The following is a 17,760-nucleotide window of genomic DNA, read 5'->3' on the forward strand; positions in this document are numbered from 1 at the left end:
ATTCTATGATATACCAGAAAAGTCTGTAAATATTATTAGAAGTCTGGATGAAGGTACTTTTTGTAAGGTAATGGTGGGTGGTTCTTTGAGTGATCCATTTCAAGTTAGGTCAGGAGTGATTCAAGGAGGAGTTCTCTCACCATTACTGTTTGTTTTGGTTATGGATTATGTTATAAGAAAGGTTGTAAGAAGAACAGGTGCAGGAATTAACTGGAAAGAAAATAAGAAGCTGATGGATTTGGACTATGCTGATGATATTGTACTGATTTGCGGAAGTATTTACGAGATGCAGAGGGTGCTTGATTGTCTTGTGGAGGAAGGAGAAAAAGTGGGATTGGTAATAAATTGTGGAAAGACTGAAATTATTGATATGAACGTGGAGAACCAAATTGATTGTGTAATTGGGAATAATGTGGTGAAGAATGTAGAAAACATTAAATATCTGGGAACGATTGTATCATCTAATGGACCATTAAACAATGAAATTGATGAAAGGATTAGACAGGCTTGGGGAGCTGTTGGAATGTTGAAATCTGTTTGGAATAATAATATGCTTTCGGCACATACTAAAGTGAAAATTTACAAGTCCATGGTTAGACCAGTTTTAATTTATGGGCATGAGTCATGGTACAGTACAATTGCAACAGATCAGAAAGTATTAGGATCTGAGAATAAAATACTGAGAAGAATTCTTGGGGTAAAGTGTCAAGACAGAGTAACATATGAAAGAGTAAGGGATATTACGAGAGTGGAACCAGTTAATGAATATGTGAGACTATCTCGCTGGAAGTGGCTGGGGCACATATACAGAAAAGAAGGCAGTTTAATACAGGATGTGCCAGAATGGACTGCTAGAGGAAGAAGAGGTAGAGGTAGGCCGATGGAAACTTGGTTGAGGACAATGAAAAAAGAAGCAGGAGAGGAGTGTTGGTGGGACCTGAAGGAGATGGCAAGAGACAAATATTGGTGGAGAGAGTTCATCGAGGCCCTATGCATCCAGTGGGGTGCCACAGGAAATGATTGATTGCTTGATTGAAATAATAAGCACATTGATAAACATCTTCACTCCAACAATTTAATTAGTGACAGACTATATGGTTTTCGCCACGAAAGATCCACTGCTGATATACTCAGTCAACCGAATCATACTATACATCAGTCAACTGACCAACATGGAGAAACCAATGAAGTAGCCCTTGATATTTTTAAAGCTTTTGACAGAATATGGCAACGGTCCCTGCTTTCGTATATTCCACTTTCCACTCGATTAATGCAGGCCACAAGGATCAGTCCTGTCTCCAATCCTATTCCTAGTTCATACTAATCTATCTATCTATCTATTGCCAGACGCCTCAATCCCGTTTGGGGTGGCCACAAACAAATCGCCTCCACGTCGCCCTGTCCCCAGCCATTTCACTGCCCTGCTCCCAACTCACACCCCCCTCTCTCATATACCTCTCCACCCCATCCCTCCATCTCATCCTCGGCCTCCCCCTCCCTCTTTCCCCCTCCACCTCACTCACATACACTCTCTTCGTCAGTCTTTCACCCTCCATCCTCTCCACATGGCCAAACCACCTCAATGTGTTCCTCATAACGCTTCCTATCACATCCACATCCACATCACAACGTTCCTTTATATCCTCATTCGTCAGCCTGTCTCTCCATGTGACTCCACAGGCTCCTCTTAAATAACTCATTTCCACTGCTCTCACTCTTGACTTGTGTCCTTTCAACAACGTCCAAGCTTCACTTCCATACGTTAGAGTTGGTATCACAATACTGTCATGTAGTAACTTTTTCACTTCCATGCTCACTTCCCTGTTTCTTATCACTGCTTTCAAAGAACCAGCAACCTTTCTTCCCTGCTGTACCCTTTCAAGCACTTCACCCTCCAAACCTCCATCCTTACTCATCACACTACCCAAGTACTTAAACGTACTCACATTTTCCAATTCCTCACCATCCAACCTCACTGTACATTCACTGACTTCACCTCTCTCAAAGACCATCACTTTACTCTTCCCTACATTCACCTTTAGATTCCGTTTCTTACACAGTCTCCCAAACTCATCCACCAAGCCTTGCAGCTCCCCTTCGTCTTCACTCAACAACACAGTATCATCTGCAAACAACAGTACAGGGAGTTTCCAAACACTATCCTCTCTCACCAGGGCCACTCCAACATCCACTACCCTACTTTGTACCTCTTTTATTACCCCATCCATGTACAGATTGAACAACCATGGAGACATGACACATCCCTGTTTCAACCCAACCTTTAAAGAGAAAAATTCACTTAGTTCACCATCCACACGTACTACAGCCTTAGCACCATCATACATACTCTTCACAGCATTCAACAACTTCCCATCTACTCCATATATTCTTAATACTTTCCACAATCCTTGTCTATCCACCCTGTCATATGCTTTCCAAATCCATGAAAGCCACATACAACTTCTTTCCCTTCTCTAGAAACTTTTCCACTAAGGATCTAAAAATGAATATCTGATCTACACAACCTCTTCCCTTCCTAAAGCCTCCCTGTTCTTCTCCAACTAATTCCTCTGTTCTTTCTCTACCTTTGTCAATAAGTATCCTACCATACACTTTTCCTATTATACTAAGAAGACAAATGCCCCTATGATGACCACTCACTATCATACTAATGATCTCATATTAAATCACCCATAATCCCATTCACTCATATGCAGATGACTCAACAGTTCACGGTTCATTCACACTTAAACAAACATACATTCGCAAAGTTTAATATCTCTAACTCATAACTTAGCACAGCAATCTCCATAAATCAAGACTTATCTGAGATCACTGAATGGAGACAAAATAACATTGTCTCATTTAATCTAGGGTAACCAAATGTATACGATTTATTAATAGACAGCTATTCCCTGATTCCTACATTACCTTCAATGCTAATAATATTCTAATCTCTAAAAGTACTGAAATTGTCGGGTTTTCACTTAAAAATGCCCTCAGCTGGACCTCTCATATTAGATCACTTGCTGAAATCGCTTCAAAGAAACGTGGATTATTGTTCTGAATCCGTAACTTCTTCACTGACGAGCAATTATAATTTACAAGTCATGTGTGCTCTCAGCTGGAATATTGCACACCCTCGTGGAGTAAATGTGGAGAGGTTGTACTAAACAACAGAAGGATATTCAGAACAAAGCTCTAAGAATTATTAACAACCATGCAATTGCAAATGAACTACCTCTACTACAAGAAGGAATATTGCCTCCCTTGCATTATTTTGTAGATACTTTTATGGTAAATGCTCACATGAAGTTGCATCCATTGTGCCACTTCCCCACTCCTTCCCCGTGCTACGAGTACACGGGCATCTTGTGGCGCTCATAACTAGACTGTCACACCGCCATGTTGGAGAACTTCTGCCTATTAATATTCTTTTATTCCCCGAACTACATCTCTTTGGAACTCACTTCCCCAGAATAATTTCCCTCCGAACTTTAACCTGCAGCATTTCAACTGTCACAGATTTTTTTAATGAATAGAGGACACCTGCTATCTGGTGTATAAATTATTTTTTTTTATTCATTTTTTTTTTCTTATTTCATTCATCTTCTGTAAAAAAAAAAAAAAAAAAAAGTCACAAAATTTCTAGAAAATCGGTGGAATTTGTGGGATCACTTCCTAGCGCAATTGTACATTCTTCGTAAAACCGATAAATGTTCACTTGCCTTTTTGGGTTGAAAATTGAAAGTAGTTGGACTCATCCGACCATCCATATTTGTTCCTGACCCTGACAATAGCAAGGTAGTCAGTGGCCACTTCGAGGTTGGTCAGAATGTAAGCCATGGAATACTGTGCCTTGTTCACCTCATCCTCAGCCTCCACAGCACTCGATACCTTATTCCACGACCCTTCCATTACCAGGCTCCCATTTCCCTGTCGATATCAGTGACCACAATCAGTGCCATGGTCCAGATGAGGATATCTCGCGATTTTCTTGCAGAATATCCCGAATGCAAACTTTTAGACATTTACAAACATATCTTAGAAACTGAATGTATCAGTGACTAGGATATAGAGAATGATATACATTTCTAAAACAGGAAATATGTTTGGTTTATATTAATGATAAAAGCAGCTTGTGATCTTGATAATACTGGACCTTCCTGCGAATGAGCAACCTTGTACCTTTGACGAATCTAAAATGAACAGTTTTCGGGCTAGCAGTAGATGAGTAATTCAAGTTTGCATTATTCAGGTGACCTGAAGGAGGTCAGGCTGCAAGATCTCACCTGCCAGACCCCCCGATGTGCTTTTCGATACATGATGATGAATTCTTTCACAGGAGAGTAGCTTTCTGTTTTCCAGGTGAGAGTGTATCTGGTACTTTCATCACCGTTAGGGCTACTGGTGATGTCTGGAACCTCTGGTAGTCCTAAGAATACCAGAAAGCTTGTATAGTGCCTGTCAGAATTTACCACCCGACAATAAAGTTTTCTTAAAAGTAAAATATCAGATGTTAACAAGGATAAGTGTTTATTCATTAGTTCAACTGTCCGAATGAATTAGAAGACCTCTTCTAACTCTACTGAATGTAATTAGCAGGTGTTATGCAGAAGAATATATCCAAGCAAGAGCATCAGTGGGAAAATGTTGGAATATAAAGCTGATCATACAAAAATATCAAATAGCTGAAAGCACAATGTGGTTCATGAAAATTATCTCCTTGTCTCACCTGTCACCTGGATTGCTGCATGTTTTCGACCATGGGCGTTCTCAGCGATACACATGTAAGATCCAAAGTCCTTTTCTGCTAAGGATGTTATGAGTAATGAGTGTCGGTGAGTCGGAAGGCTATGACCACTGAGGACGGTGGTGGATGTGTGAGTGTGAGTTGGTAGCTGTGGCTGAGTGTCCATCACAATATCCTGCACTGGTTGGCCATCTCGCGTCCACACCACTTCAGGTGTGGGACGTCCTTGCACAACACATACCAGCTCCATCTGGGCTCCTTCACGTGTCCGCACTACTGCCTGTGTAATAAACACAACCCCGCATGGAACACTTTCCTTGCAAGCAATAAAGACATTATTCCATAATTATTACCCACTGGGAACTTAGTGAAAGTAGCCTAGTTACCGTGGTTCACATCATTTAAGGAGACTATCTTAACTCCATATTTATTCTTGTATTGATGAAACAGAAGGACATACCTGTGGACTAAGCGGTCTCAACAGAAAATGTTTCAGGATGAATATTTCTTCCATGATTTCTACACTACATACGTATCCATATATATATATATATATATATATATATATATATATATATATATATATATATATATATATATATATATATCATCAGCAGTAGCAGCAGCCGTTTGAGTATCCACTGCAGGACCGACCTATCCCGACTGAAGGCGGGACAATACAGCCAATGTATCTCAACCATGTGGCTTAGGCTGTTTGGTGGAGATTGTATGTAGGGTAAGAAATGCCTGTAAGTGTAATCGTTGTGTTGGAATGGCTTTGGATCTGTGTGTAGTCTGTGAACCAAGTGTAATCGGCCCGCACAAGCTGACTGGGTGCAAGCATACTTCACAGTAAGCGACACTGGTTCAACCACAGCACCCCTTGTGTCCACCAATGCACTACGTAGCCGGCTGAACACTCCCAAAGTTTATTACCCTGGCGGGGCACTAACCCTGGTTCACCCGTGTACGAAACGCACACTCTACCACTGTACCGAAGATGTCCATATATATATATATATATATATATATATATATATATATATATATATATATATATATATATATATATATTCATTCATTCATTCATTGCCAGACGCCATGTATCCCAAACGGGGTGGTCAAGGGCTTAGAGTTAATTGTTTTACAGGGAGGGGCACTAATCCTCCACCAACCCCACTTGCCACGTAGGGATGCCAACAGCATCTGGTGTTCCCAGGCGGTCACCCATCCAAGTACTAACCAGACCCAACGTTGCTTATATATATATATATATATATATATATATATATATATATAGATATATATATATATATATATATATATATATATATATATATATGCTCAGTGTTATAAAATCGATGACATATGAAAAAGATGATAGAATTAGACATACATTTCTTCACTGGAAAAACGGAAAAAACAATGTGTGTTTTTATCTTGTAGGTAGAAGCTTGGCTAGCAGTCATTATTATATGGATGAACTTGTCAAAAAACAAAGCTTAATGAACTTTCTAATGATTTTTTTATATTTATTACATCCGAGCTCGCGATAGTGAAAGACGACTCGTGCCCTCGTGCACGTGTGTGTGTGTGTGTGTGTGTGTGTGTGTGTGTGTGTGTGTGTGTGTGTGTGAACAAAGTAAATCAGTTTTGATCCAATTTAATCAAACCTCGTGGACGGAATGAAGGTCAGTCAAGGGATTGACTTATTGCCTTTGTGGAAAATTAGGCCACAGGGCTAACACACAGTCTGACTAAGCAGGGTCAACTAAACTGTATGTATCTGATTTAAAGCAAACTCGACGGAAGGGCTGACTTTAGGATTGGACAAAACTTAGTGGGACGGTTGATGATCAGCCGAAGGTTTGACCTAATGTCTATGAGAACAATATGTAAAAATTTAATGCCACATAGTAAAGTCAGCACATATAGTTTTTATCCCATTTACAGCAAACAGTAGGGAAGGGTTTAGGATCAGGCAAAGATAAAAGAATTCGATTTTGAGAACAGTCACTTGAAGGTTAAGGTCACTGGGAGAAGCTAAATGTCAAGATCACATAGTTTAACTTACACAATTATATCCGATTTGGACCAAACTTTGTGAGAGTCTTCAACGTATAACAAGAATGAAAAGATTTTATTTTGCATACAATCTATCATAGGTCTGGGTCATAGGGCAAGGATAAATGATCGACCCCAGAAAGCAAACAGTTTTAATTTTACTTGGACCAGGCTGCGTGGATTGATAAAGGGTCAGTGTTGAACGAGATTTGACGCTGAGAACAACAGGACAATGATCACGGTCATGGACCAAGGTCTACTCAATCATTTTTAATCTGGTTTTTATCAAAGTTGGTGGAATGATTACGAGTCAGTCAATAATGAACTTATTCGAGTTTGTGAGCAGTCTGTCGAAGATCGAGGTCACACGGGATGTCCATTGTATGGACCTTAGGTCGGTTGGTGGATCCGGGTGCTGAACTCTCTGAGTGCTCATTTTTATTTTTGGCGCGATGAAATGTTTAAGGAATTATGACGGAAAAATAAGCAAATCTGGGACAACTGAGCCAGCAGGTTCTGGAGTGTCTTCTGTGACCCGGGAAAGGGTGAGTTACCGATTGTATCATTATGAGCCATTTATGTCTCACTATGATACGTTTGAAAGGTCACGATTCTTTTGAAAACTTTCACCTGGCAACAATTCATTTGCATTTTACGTGACACTAGAATCACTGATTTATTACTTTTTTTTTTTTAAGCATTTTCTACCTATATTCATATGATCATAGACACACAAAAAAAATTACAGTTTAATGTTAAAGCTTTAGATACAGAAACAGACTGAAGAAAGAGGTGCTCGGGAGACGCTTTAACCTCTTCAAGATGAAGACGTCAAATATACTGTTATTCCTGGTGCTTTTACTATAGTTTTTATTTATATTTGGAGAGATATTCGGAACCTGTGATATAAATGTAACGTTCATTAATCCCTTGACTGTCAAACTAGAGGTTTGTCCTAAATTTAATAAAAACATCTTGTGGTTGCAACAATAGAACACTCTTAAGAAAAAAAAAATCATGGGATGGACACGCGTTCGAATTCTGTCTGGGTCTAAAAGTTTAACGGATATGAATTTCATTAAAAGTAGACTTTACTGATCTACCAAAGACCCGCTGACTTGACGCAGACTTATACCAGTTTGACAGCCCAGCATGTATTCAAAACTGACATTGAATGTATAGGCCGAAGCAGTGATGAGGTGTATGATACGTAGGAGGACTGATGGGCCGCAGGGAACGGGTATTTAATCCTACGGCCAGAATCGTGCAAATAAAAAAACAAGTAGCAGATAGAAAAATTCATTAATTTTCAAGGAGGAGGTTTTAGGGAACCTTCTTAGCCTTTTCACAACATGATGTGTTAGTGGAGTTTTTTCATGCTATCTTTGAACAATTTTATTTAGCTTTGGAAAGATGTCTCGCACTGAAAGGGTTAATCAGTGCTATATTTTGCCCCATTTCGAATTTATTCACCTAAATTCATTTAAATCGTTTGTTTATAGCAAGAATATAGTATAAAAATACCTAACGGACTGAACTGATCAAAGTATCACAAAGAGAAGTAAACTGATAAGGTTATTGCCAGCCGCGAAAGCGATACCGGCATTATTTTCAGTCTGTCAGTCTGTGTGTCTGTCTGTGTGTGTGACTGTGTGACTGTTAGCACGATAATTTCGCAATCGCTCAAGATATCATCAAGAAATTTTACACGTTTGTTGTAGAGTTGAAAATCTCGGACGAGTTCGAAATTGGTGAAAGTAGGTCTAGATCATGGTCATATTCCGAGCCGCGCTATAGACGTATCGGATCGCGGCTGTGATTCCCCTCTTGGGGGGCCTCTAGTCTTCAGTTTTATATTTTATGTCGTGACGACACCCAAACGATGTTGTTTAGCTCGGGAAGATGCATTGCAGCAAGGCAGTTAAAATGACTGTATAGTTACATTCTTTTCACTATTTTTTTTTTCTCTCTGTAGACCATTTTAAAATCAATTTGCAGCAGTCAAAGGTCTATCTGACGACAATACGGGCCACTTCTTTGTGTTCGATGTGGTTTTGGAGATTCTGTAATACATTTCCCTTAGCACAGCGATTTATTCTGCCCAGTGCAGAATATATATACATACATGCATCTCATCTCTCATCTCTTCAGCCGTGTGAGTGTCCCCTGCAGGACCGGCCTATCCCGACCGAAGTGGGGACGATACAGCCAATGTATCTCTACCAAGTGGCTTAGGCTGTCTAGTACAGACTGTATGTAGGATGAGATGTGCTTATAAGTGTAACTGTAGTGTTGGAGTGGCTTTGGATGTGTATGTAGTCTTTGAACCAAGTGTAATCGGCCCGCGCAAGCCGATTGGGTGCAAACATACTCTATAGTATGCGACACTGGTTCAACCACAGCATCCCTTGTGTCCGCCAATGCAGTACGTGACCTGAAGAACGCTCCCAAAGTTTATTACCCTGGCGGAGCGCGAATCCTTTTCTTCAGTGTACGAAAATGCACACTTTACCACTGTACCACATAGGCTCCATATATATATATATATATATATATATATATATATATATATATATATATGTGTGTGTGTGTGTGTGTGTGTGTGTGTGTGTGTGTGTTATCACTGCAAGCTATGTCGATAGAAAAAGGATGTAAAAAGCATACACCAGCATGTTAAGTTGAATATGGCGAAGTAAGTGGTGCTACAAAGCCACCGATGCTACTTAGAATATAGGACACGTTCTTTTCATCTCCTGTGTAACTACAGAGAAAAATAGTCTTTGTACAATGAACTTCAGGGATACTGTCTTGCTTTCTCCGGTGTGTCCCCAGTGCAGTATTTCCTTTCTGGTGCGAACTTTAAGGCTTTTGTCTTACATTTGTCCTACATTCTATGGGGTAAGGAGGTTATTGTACTGTGGGATAAACTTCAAGGCTACTGTCCTACCTTCTCCGGGGTGACTTCCGGGGGGTATTCTATGATGATGGCCATGGCAGCCGAGGCGGGATCACCGATGTCATTGTCCGCCGTACATAGGTAAGTCCCCTCCGCCCCCTGGTCCACATCCGTGAGCGTTAGTCTTATGCCCTGTGTGTGTATATGGATGGTGCCTGACGAAATGCTAGAAAATCATGGTCGTTGAACATTTATGGCAAGTTTATCAGGAATGTAGCCTATTTGCATTAATGGACGAAAATTTGTTGCAACTGGTGGGAAGGATATTTTCTGTTTTGTTCGCTGCCAAACATTCTAAGACTATGACTCTATCATACCCATATAAAATAGTCTTGCACTACATGAATTAAATAACACAATCGTCGGGCTTCTCTGAAATAGAGTGCTAGAAGATATTCAGATCATGAAAAGGTAATGAAAGGAATAAAGACGAGAAGCATTAACCGAAAAACCTTCCTCGAAAAGTTGGGAAACAACTACTGATAGAAGGAGTATTTGATGCCAATCGTGTTCTGAAAATATTAACTCTCTTATTAATTTCTTCTCGATTTGGTGTCTTTCATTAACTGGAAAAATCGCCTGGACGTTGTTGGAATGAGTAAGATAATCGTCAACGTAGTTAAGGGCTTGACTAAACTTCAGTTATATACCCACTTCACAGCCTGTGGTGGGTAGGCATGGCACGGCTTGCCTCCACGAGGATGATGAAAAGGAGGAGAATCTAACGAAAAGCTTTACAGAAAAATGAAACTATTTTAGAATTAACTATGGTATTGTTACAGTAATTTTTCAGGGCCAAGTACGATATAAATTGTGTTAGTTGTGGGTTTCTGTATGTTAGAATCTCTGGTGTAGAGTGGAGCAGCGTAGTTTTTTTGTGCTTTTTTATCCCGTCAGTCACTTCAATGAGTAATAAAGCTGGCCAATAATAGACCACAGATGCTGGTATCTTTATCAAGACTTTAAATACATTATGCACTGCACAGCATTTCTCTAAGGTTAACAGTTTTGGAATACGAATTACTATTCAGGAATGTGTTACTATAGTTGCGGCGCGCGACTCAGAGGTTGTTATTATCGTGCCCTGGCAACGTACCATTCAGAAGTGCATCTGATTTCGTTCATAATATGAGATGCATGTGATTCGTGTATAATTTGTTCGTGTATAGTAATATTCGTGTATAATATATTCGTGCATAATAATATGATTCGTGTATAATATGATACGAAATCGGACGCACTTTTGAATGGTAGGTTGCCAGGGTACGACAATGACAACCTCAGACTCATGCGCCGCAACTATAGTCACAATATCACCACTAGCATCTTAGGTTCTGGCTTCAAGTACGATCTCTTTCAAATGTATTTAATAATTATTTCTCACTCCGACCAGTTTAGTGTACGGTACTATATTATGAAGTGGATTAGTATTTTGGGAGATTTAAGAATATTATGATTTAAAAAAATGAAATATTACATTGTGTCAAATGGTGCGTCTGAAATGACTATAGCGTTTATCATCATAACTATATTTGGTTTATTTTGTGCAGTGAATGATCCAGACAAGGAAACTTTGCCTCAGTTGGTTCTTGTCGTCGCCTGTGGAGGAAGATATGTTTTTCTGTGTTACTCCCATACTATATGATGCATTGAATTAGTATTATAGGATATTAGAGAATAATGATTTTTAAAAATGAAATGTTAGTGTGTCAAATGGTTGCGTCTGAAAAGACTATAGCGTTTATCATTATAACTATATTTAGTTTGTTTACTTTGTGCAGTAAATGATCCAAACAAGGAGACTTTGCCTCAGTTGGTTCTTGTCGTCGCCTGGGGAGGAAGATATGTTTTTTTCTGCGTTACTACCACTTATTTCCACAGCTTCCAAGGGTGGTGATCGGGTTCAGCTTGAAGTAACAGTAACCCTCTGACTGCTAGAATTTCCATCAGCTGACTGAAATCGGTAGGTGTTGACCTAAATATATTTCCTAGGTATACACTCCCCAGCAAAAGTCCTGTCGCCTCTCCTGTTTCATTCATTTTCGTAATTTTGCATCAACTGGCATTTATTGTCTTATTTGACCATACAGTAGATCAGAGTCATCAGTGTCATTTGCGTCGAATTCAAAATACTAAATTTTAAAAACCCTGGAGAGAATGGCAGGAGATGTGACAGGACTCTACTTTCCGATAGTACTAACCGAAGAGAAAGGGTTATTTGAGACGGCTTTAAAAATTTCACTACTGGGATGTATATTTATACTTTGTTAGAATGTCTCTTAACTGAACAGAAGCCTCTACTATTACCTTGAATTAAATACTCAAGTGCTCCAAGTGCAGCAAAAGGGTTAAATCCCCGTCCAACTTTCGGCACAACATAATCAACTACCAATGGAAAAGGCCAGGGTACTAAGGTTTGCAGTAGGATATCCCACATCCATGGCCTCGTGAGCAGCATCACACCACTCTGGGATGACCCTACACATGACTTATACAAACCTATTTTCATGTTTCCAGCACCACGCCACGTGTCTAGCTGCTCCAGTTCCATGCTTGTTAAGACCAAGCTGCTCTGACCGTTCCCCATCCTCCTTAACCTGACGTGTACGCTGTTCCAACTTCTTGCCTTAAACCCCTGTCGCCCTTATTTCCACCTCAGTCATTCGATGCCCATGCTGATCCATTAACCTACTACTTTATATCCCAAGCCTACTATGTTCCAGCCACTTCTTCCCAGTCTAACGTCGCCACCACGCCCTTCACGTCCTTCCTTCCCTGATACACTGCCCTATACATTTCCCTATGGGCACTTCCACCTCTGGCCAAAACCCTAATCCAGCTGGCATGGTTAAGCTATGGGGGCTGCTAATAATTCAGCCAAAGTATGGCCAAAGACGGCCCACAATACATTTTCTGGTCCATCATGTTCTAGATGAAGTAACGGGGACTCAAAAATGGTTGAAACATGAATCTGTGATAGTGAAAGGGAAGGCAATGGTCCATTTTATATATCATTAAAATAAATCATGAAAAATGAAAAAAAAAAATCTTCTTTACCGGCTGTGTTACACATGGGCTACGAAGTTTCATACTTTTGTATTGTCAGCGGTGTTACAACCAAGCTTCACATAATGGGGGATTACTTTCCCCTTCACAAATGGAGCTCAATGTTCATAAGTGCTATTTTGAAGATCAAGTGACCTCAGTTCAGTGAGTACACCCTCTACAGTATATCTTATTTTTGCCACACCCACAGGGACGGCCAAATATAGTGTTTTTCCATAACTGTGTTACTCTTGCCCTACCATTGTCACTGACTCACCTTATTTTCTTGAAGAACCCGGTACAGGGCTAATGTGAAGAGTGTTTGGAAAACGACATTTTGCAGATTGGTACCCCCCCCCCCAGGTCAGGTTTCCAGCAGCATGGGACCGCCGAGGACCGCCCCTCATGGAGGCGAGGGCCCCTTGGATGTCCCACCCAAAGCCATTAGGCACAGATTTTTTTTTTTTTTTTTTTTACCTAGGAACATGAATTTTTGCACAGTTGTAGAGCTTCAATCGAGCCAGGTTCCATACACAGTGGAATTCCCGAGAACCAGGTGTGGTCTTGGACAAGGTTGTTATGCACTACCAAAGTTTTTAACAAAATATATGAAATTTTGCAGATTGACAGACGTTCACCCCGGCCACATATCAGGAAGAGTGGAACCACCAAGAGTCACCTCTCACGGGGTAGGGGACGGCCTCCGGGGGTCCAGCCAAAGCTATAGTGCACTGCCATAAATTCTGATCGAGGATCACATAATTTTGCATATTGGTAGGCATTTACCTCAACCATGCTTTAGGCATGGTGGACCTCCAAAGACCAGCCACCACAGGCTGGGTCTGGGGGAACAATCAAATATGTATATACTGCACATCTATCTATTTATATATATATATATATATATATATATATATATATATATATATATATATGTATGTATGTATACAGTAATCCCTTTAATATCCGATGTATTTCAGCCAAAGACATGTCTGGAAATTGGGCCCATCTGGATATTGCGCCCCTGTCTCATGGACTTGTACATATGGACCCTAACCCAGTCTAACTCAGAAAAACACCTACATAACTCCCTACCAGACATGCATAGCACCTATCTAAGACCCTATTCACACCAATAAGTGTCATAAAATAGTGAAATAAATGCAAAGGAACCAGAGAATGAGGTTTTGGAGGTTAGTATGGAAAATACAGTACATTATTAAATACTCTAGGTACAGTACTTACAAGTCTGTGGCCATCTCGATGAATAACCCGTCCCCTCTCAGGCTTTGACAGTAAAAAAGTGCACCTGAAGCACCTATAGTAATAAAGTATTGCACCACACTTTGTCATTTGCACTCTGAATTCAAATTTCTCAACACTGCACATTCTTTTCCCACTTGCACCCTATTGAACTTTCCTGTAACCAGTGTTGCAATCTGCACATAAGTCTTTGCACTCTGAACTCTAATATCTTAACACTGCACATTCTTTTCTCACTTGCACTCAATTGTACTGTTCAGTACTCTCATGTAACCAGTGTTGCACTCTGCACTTAAGTCTTTGCACCCTGAATTCTAATTTCTTAACACTGCGCACTGTTCTTTACACTGCTCAACACTGTAAATTCCCGTTTGGTCTAGTGGCGAGTTCTTGCTGCTTATTCACTGTCAGAGTCCGAGAGTAGGTGAGGCAGGTGGGCGCGTCACTGGGACATGGTGATGGACTACCCACTGCAGACGACTCTGAAAACAGGTGCAGACTCACGTCCAATGGCGACTCCACCGTGGCTGATGTGTTGGCTGTGGTTCGGAGGTTGAAGGCCTGTCAGTCATTATTGACACAAGGAACCAGGATTTTGGCAATTGATGATGCACTTCCTAAACAAGTCCCAAGGGCCCCATCTCCCTGTCGCAGTCCGGGTGTTCAAGGTAGTCCAGAACGAACTCTACATGCTCCCAGAGTGTGCTTAGCTTGGGGATGGCTGGAGTATTGGCACGCTGAGAGGAGTCCACATCATTGTCGCTTTCCTCATCAGAATCTTCAAGCTGGGCACTTGTACCTTCAACTGAAGATGCGATCTCAATATCAGACATGATCTGATACCCAGGATTGCCCTTGTCATCATCCAACCACTCACACACTTCGTCCACATCAACACTGTCGCCAGCCACACAAAGACATGCATGGAAGTCATCCACGTCAAAACCTAGAAAATCGTGCACCACATCGGCTCTGAGAAGTAAACGAGACCAACCACTTTCCAGAGTCTTGACAGAGACTTCCTTCATTGCACTGGCCCAATTGTAGATGGCCATCCCTCCCTACGCTCATCCTCATCCTCGAGAACAACCAACACTTCGTCCAGAAACTTCAAACAGTACAGCTTCTTCATTGCCACAATCACTCCTTGGTCCATTGGTTGGATGAGAGAAGTCGTACTAGGTGGCAGAAACATGCACCTAATGCGGCCATTCTCAGCCACCAACTCCTTGTTGGATGGATGCGCAGGTGCATTGTTCAGAGTAAGGAGGGCCTTTACCTGGTCGTGCAGGATTCCCAGTGTGCACGTCTGATAATGGATGACCTCCATGACGAAGTGCTGGTGAAACCAGTCTCTGAAGATCTTGACTGTGAACCAAACCTTCACAGAATGGTACCACAAGACAGGAAGGACATTCATCACCCACGAAGACACCTAGGCTGCTTTGCACAGTCAACAATAACGGGCTTGAGCCGGTGCATGCCGTTAGTGTTGGTACAACACAAAGCAGGTATCCATTGCTTGGAGAGCTTGTGGCCAGGTACACGCTTCTCTGTCTCCTCGGCTAGAAAGTTCATTAGCAGTGAGCAATAGAATAGACCAGTTTCATCAACGTTGTAGACTTGACTGAGAGTGAGTCCCTCCCTGTCAATCAGGCCCTTCACCTTGTGCTGAAACTCCTCTACTCCATCCTCGTTTGCCTTTAGAACTTCGCCATGGGCCATATGGTTAGTAAGTCTATGCCGTAACTTGAAAGCGAAGAGCCAACCCTCGGATGCTTTGAAGTCTGGGGCGTCGTGGAGCCTTGCGAACTTCTCAGCAGCAGCCTTCAGCTCCGTACCACTTACCAACACACCAGCAGCACGTTGTTGACGATACAAAATCAGCATGGAGCAGTCAATTTCTGCAAACCTGGGAGGGTACATAACCTTCCTTTCCACGTTGCGTTTGTCTTTGATGCGAGGTCAACCATGTACTGGGTAAGTTTGTTGCGGGATTTCTTGATATCAAACAATGTAGAGCAGGCCAGGTTGAATTCACGGAGGATGCGTGATGTCGACTATCCTGTGTCTGCCTTGTCCAATATCTCCCTCTTCTCCAGAGTCAGAACCACTCATTTGCTCTTCTCGGGCGACAGGGCCATCATCACACACACGAAGAAGAGGCAGGCGAGGAGGTAGGGCACCACCACAAAAGCAAGCACGTGGGAGGCCATGGTGACAAACATCACTCACAATGAAGTACGGGCAGGAAATGGGGAGGAAGCATGGGCGCTTTAGTGGATGTTGGCATAGCTACTGTACATGCCAAAACACAGCTGGTCCTCTCCATGTACCAGGTTCAAATTACGAGGCAAAAAGGTCAGATTTTCAATTAATTTTTTGCTTTCTAGGGGCAATTTGGGGGCTACGAAGTCCTGGGCCGAAAATGTCCGTAAATTGGGGTGTCTGGGAATTGGGCATCTGGATATTGCAGGGATTACTATCTCTCTATCTCTCTATCTATATACTATACATATATATATATATATATATATATATATATATATATATATATATATATGTATATATATATATATATATATATATATATATATATATATATATATATATATTTAATCCATTGGCTTCCAGATTTCCTGCATGAGGGATTTTGCTGGAAGGGTGCTAGGCGTACCACCCTCCACATGTCGGCTCATTGTCACGAAGCTCATAGGTCCCTACCCTGGGGTTCCCTTCTTTATTAAAACTTGAAAATACCCAGTTCCGTCATATATTGAGGACACTGCACGCCAATTGGATATATATATATATATATACCTGAGATCATTAAATTTTGCACAACTCTAGATATTTAGTGGGACCAAATTTTACGCTGGGTGAGACCTCAATCTCCCCCCTGGAGCTGGTGCAACCCCCGGGGTCTTGGCCAAAGAGTTTATGTATGGTCAAGTTTTCAAATCAGAAAGGCAAAATTATGCTTATTAGTGAACATTCACTCTACGCTTTAGGCAATGTGGGATCGCAATGACCAATCCCCACGGGGGAGGGGAAGCTGATGCGAGGGGGTACGGCACCATAGTTTATGAGTAGGCACACGAAATTTTGCACAGCAGTATGCCTTCACTTGGACCAGAGTTTATAACGGGAGGGAACCCCCGGGGTTTGCCTCTCTACCTCCCTTGTACGTAATATTTCTTTCCTTTCACAGTATTGTAGTGGTGGGTGCAGCTACACGTGTACACTTGAGGGCTCCAAGACACATCCCTAAACATTCATTCTGCGACACATCCAGCCTCCTCATTGTAACATCAGATGTCAACGCACACACCTGTGAGCTTGGATCTGATGAGGGACTTATGCATCACTAACAAAGATTTTCTGTTGACTCTAAAAGTAGTACCTGTTACAGACCTAAGAACATTTAATGGTTTAGCACAAATAGCAAGTAAATTGTTAATATGAAATTTTTTGATTAATCTCCCATCAAGGAGTAAGCCCAAGATTCTTGAGGGCTCCAAGACACATCCCTAAACATTCATTCTGCAACACATCCAGCCTCCTCATTGTAGCATCAGATGCCAACCCACACACCTGTGAGCCATAGTCCAGCTTGGATCTGATGAGGGACTTATGCATCATTAACAAAGATTTTCTGTTGACTCTAAAAGTAGTACCT

General features: G+C 41.3%; 1 protein-coding gene across 1 annotated transcript in view; it reads right to left on the reverse strand.

Moving 5' to 3' along the window:
- Nucleotides 1–1,155: 1,155 nt before the first annotated feature.
- LOC145397679 (protein amalgam-like) overlaps nucleotides 1,156–17,760 on the reverse strand; it is a 127,523-nt gene continuing 110,918 nt past the window's right edge. The window contains exons 4-8 of the mRNA XM_080270716.1: nucleotides 9,765–9,905; nucleotides 4,736–5,033; nucleotides 4,293–4,435; nucleotides 3,729–3,936; nucleotides 1,156–1,211 (exon numbers count right to left, since the gene is read on the reverse strand). Coding sequence (XP_080126842.1) covers nucleotides 1,156–1,211; nucleotides 3,729–3,936; nucleotides 4,293–4,435; nucleotides 4,736–5,033; nucleotides 9,765–9,905 — 846 coding nt within the window. The remainder of the gene's footprint in view (nucleotides 1,212–3,728; nucleotides 3,937–4,292; nucleotides 4,436–4,735; nucleotides 5,034–9,764; nucleotides 9,906–17,760) is intronic.

The sequence above is a fragment of the Coenobita brevimanus genome, chromosome 42 (genome assembly GCF_032717465.1).
Source record: "Coenobita brevimanus isolate Jiangsu-jjx chromosome 42, ASM3271746v2, whole genome shotgun sequence".
Taxonomy (NCBI): domain Eukaryota; kingdom Metazoa; phylum Arthropoda; class Malacostraca; order Decapoda; family Coenobitidae; genus Coenobita; species Coenobita brevimanus.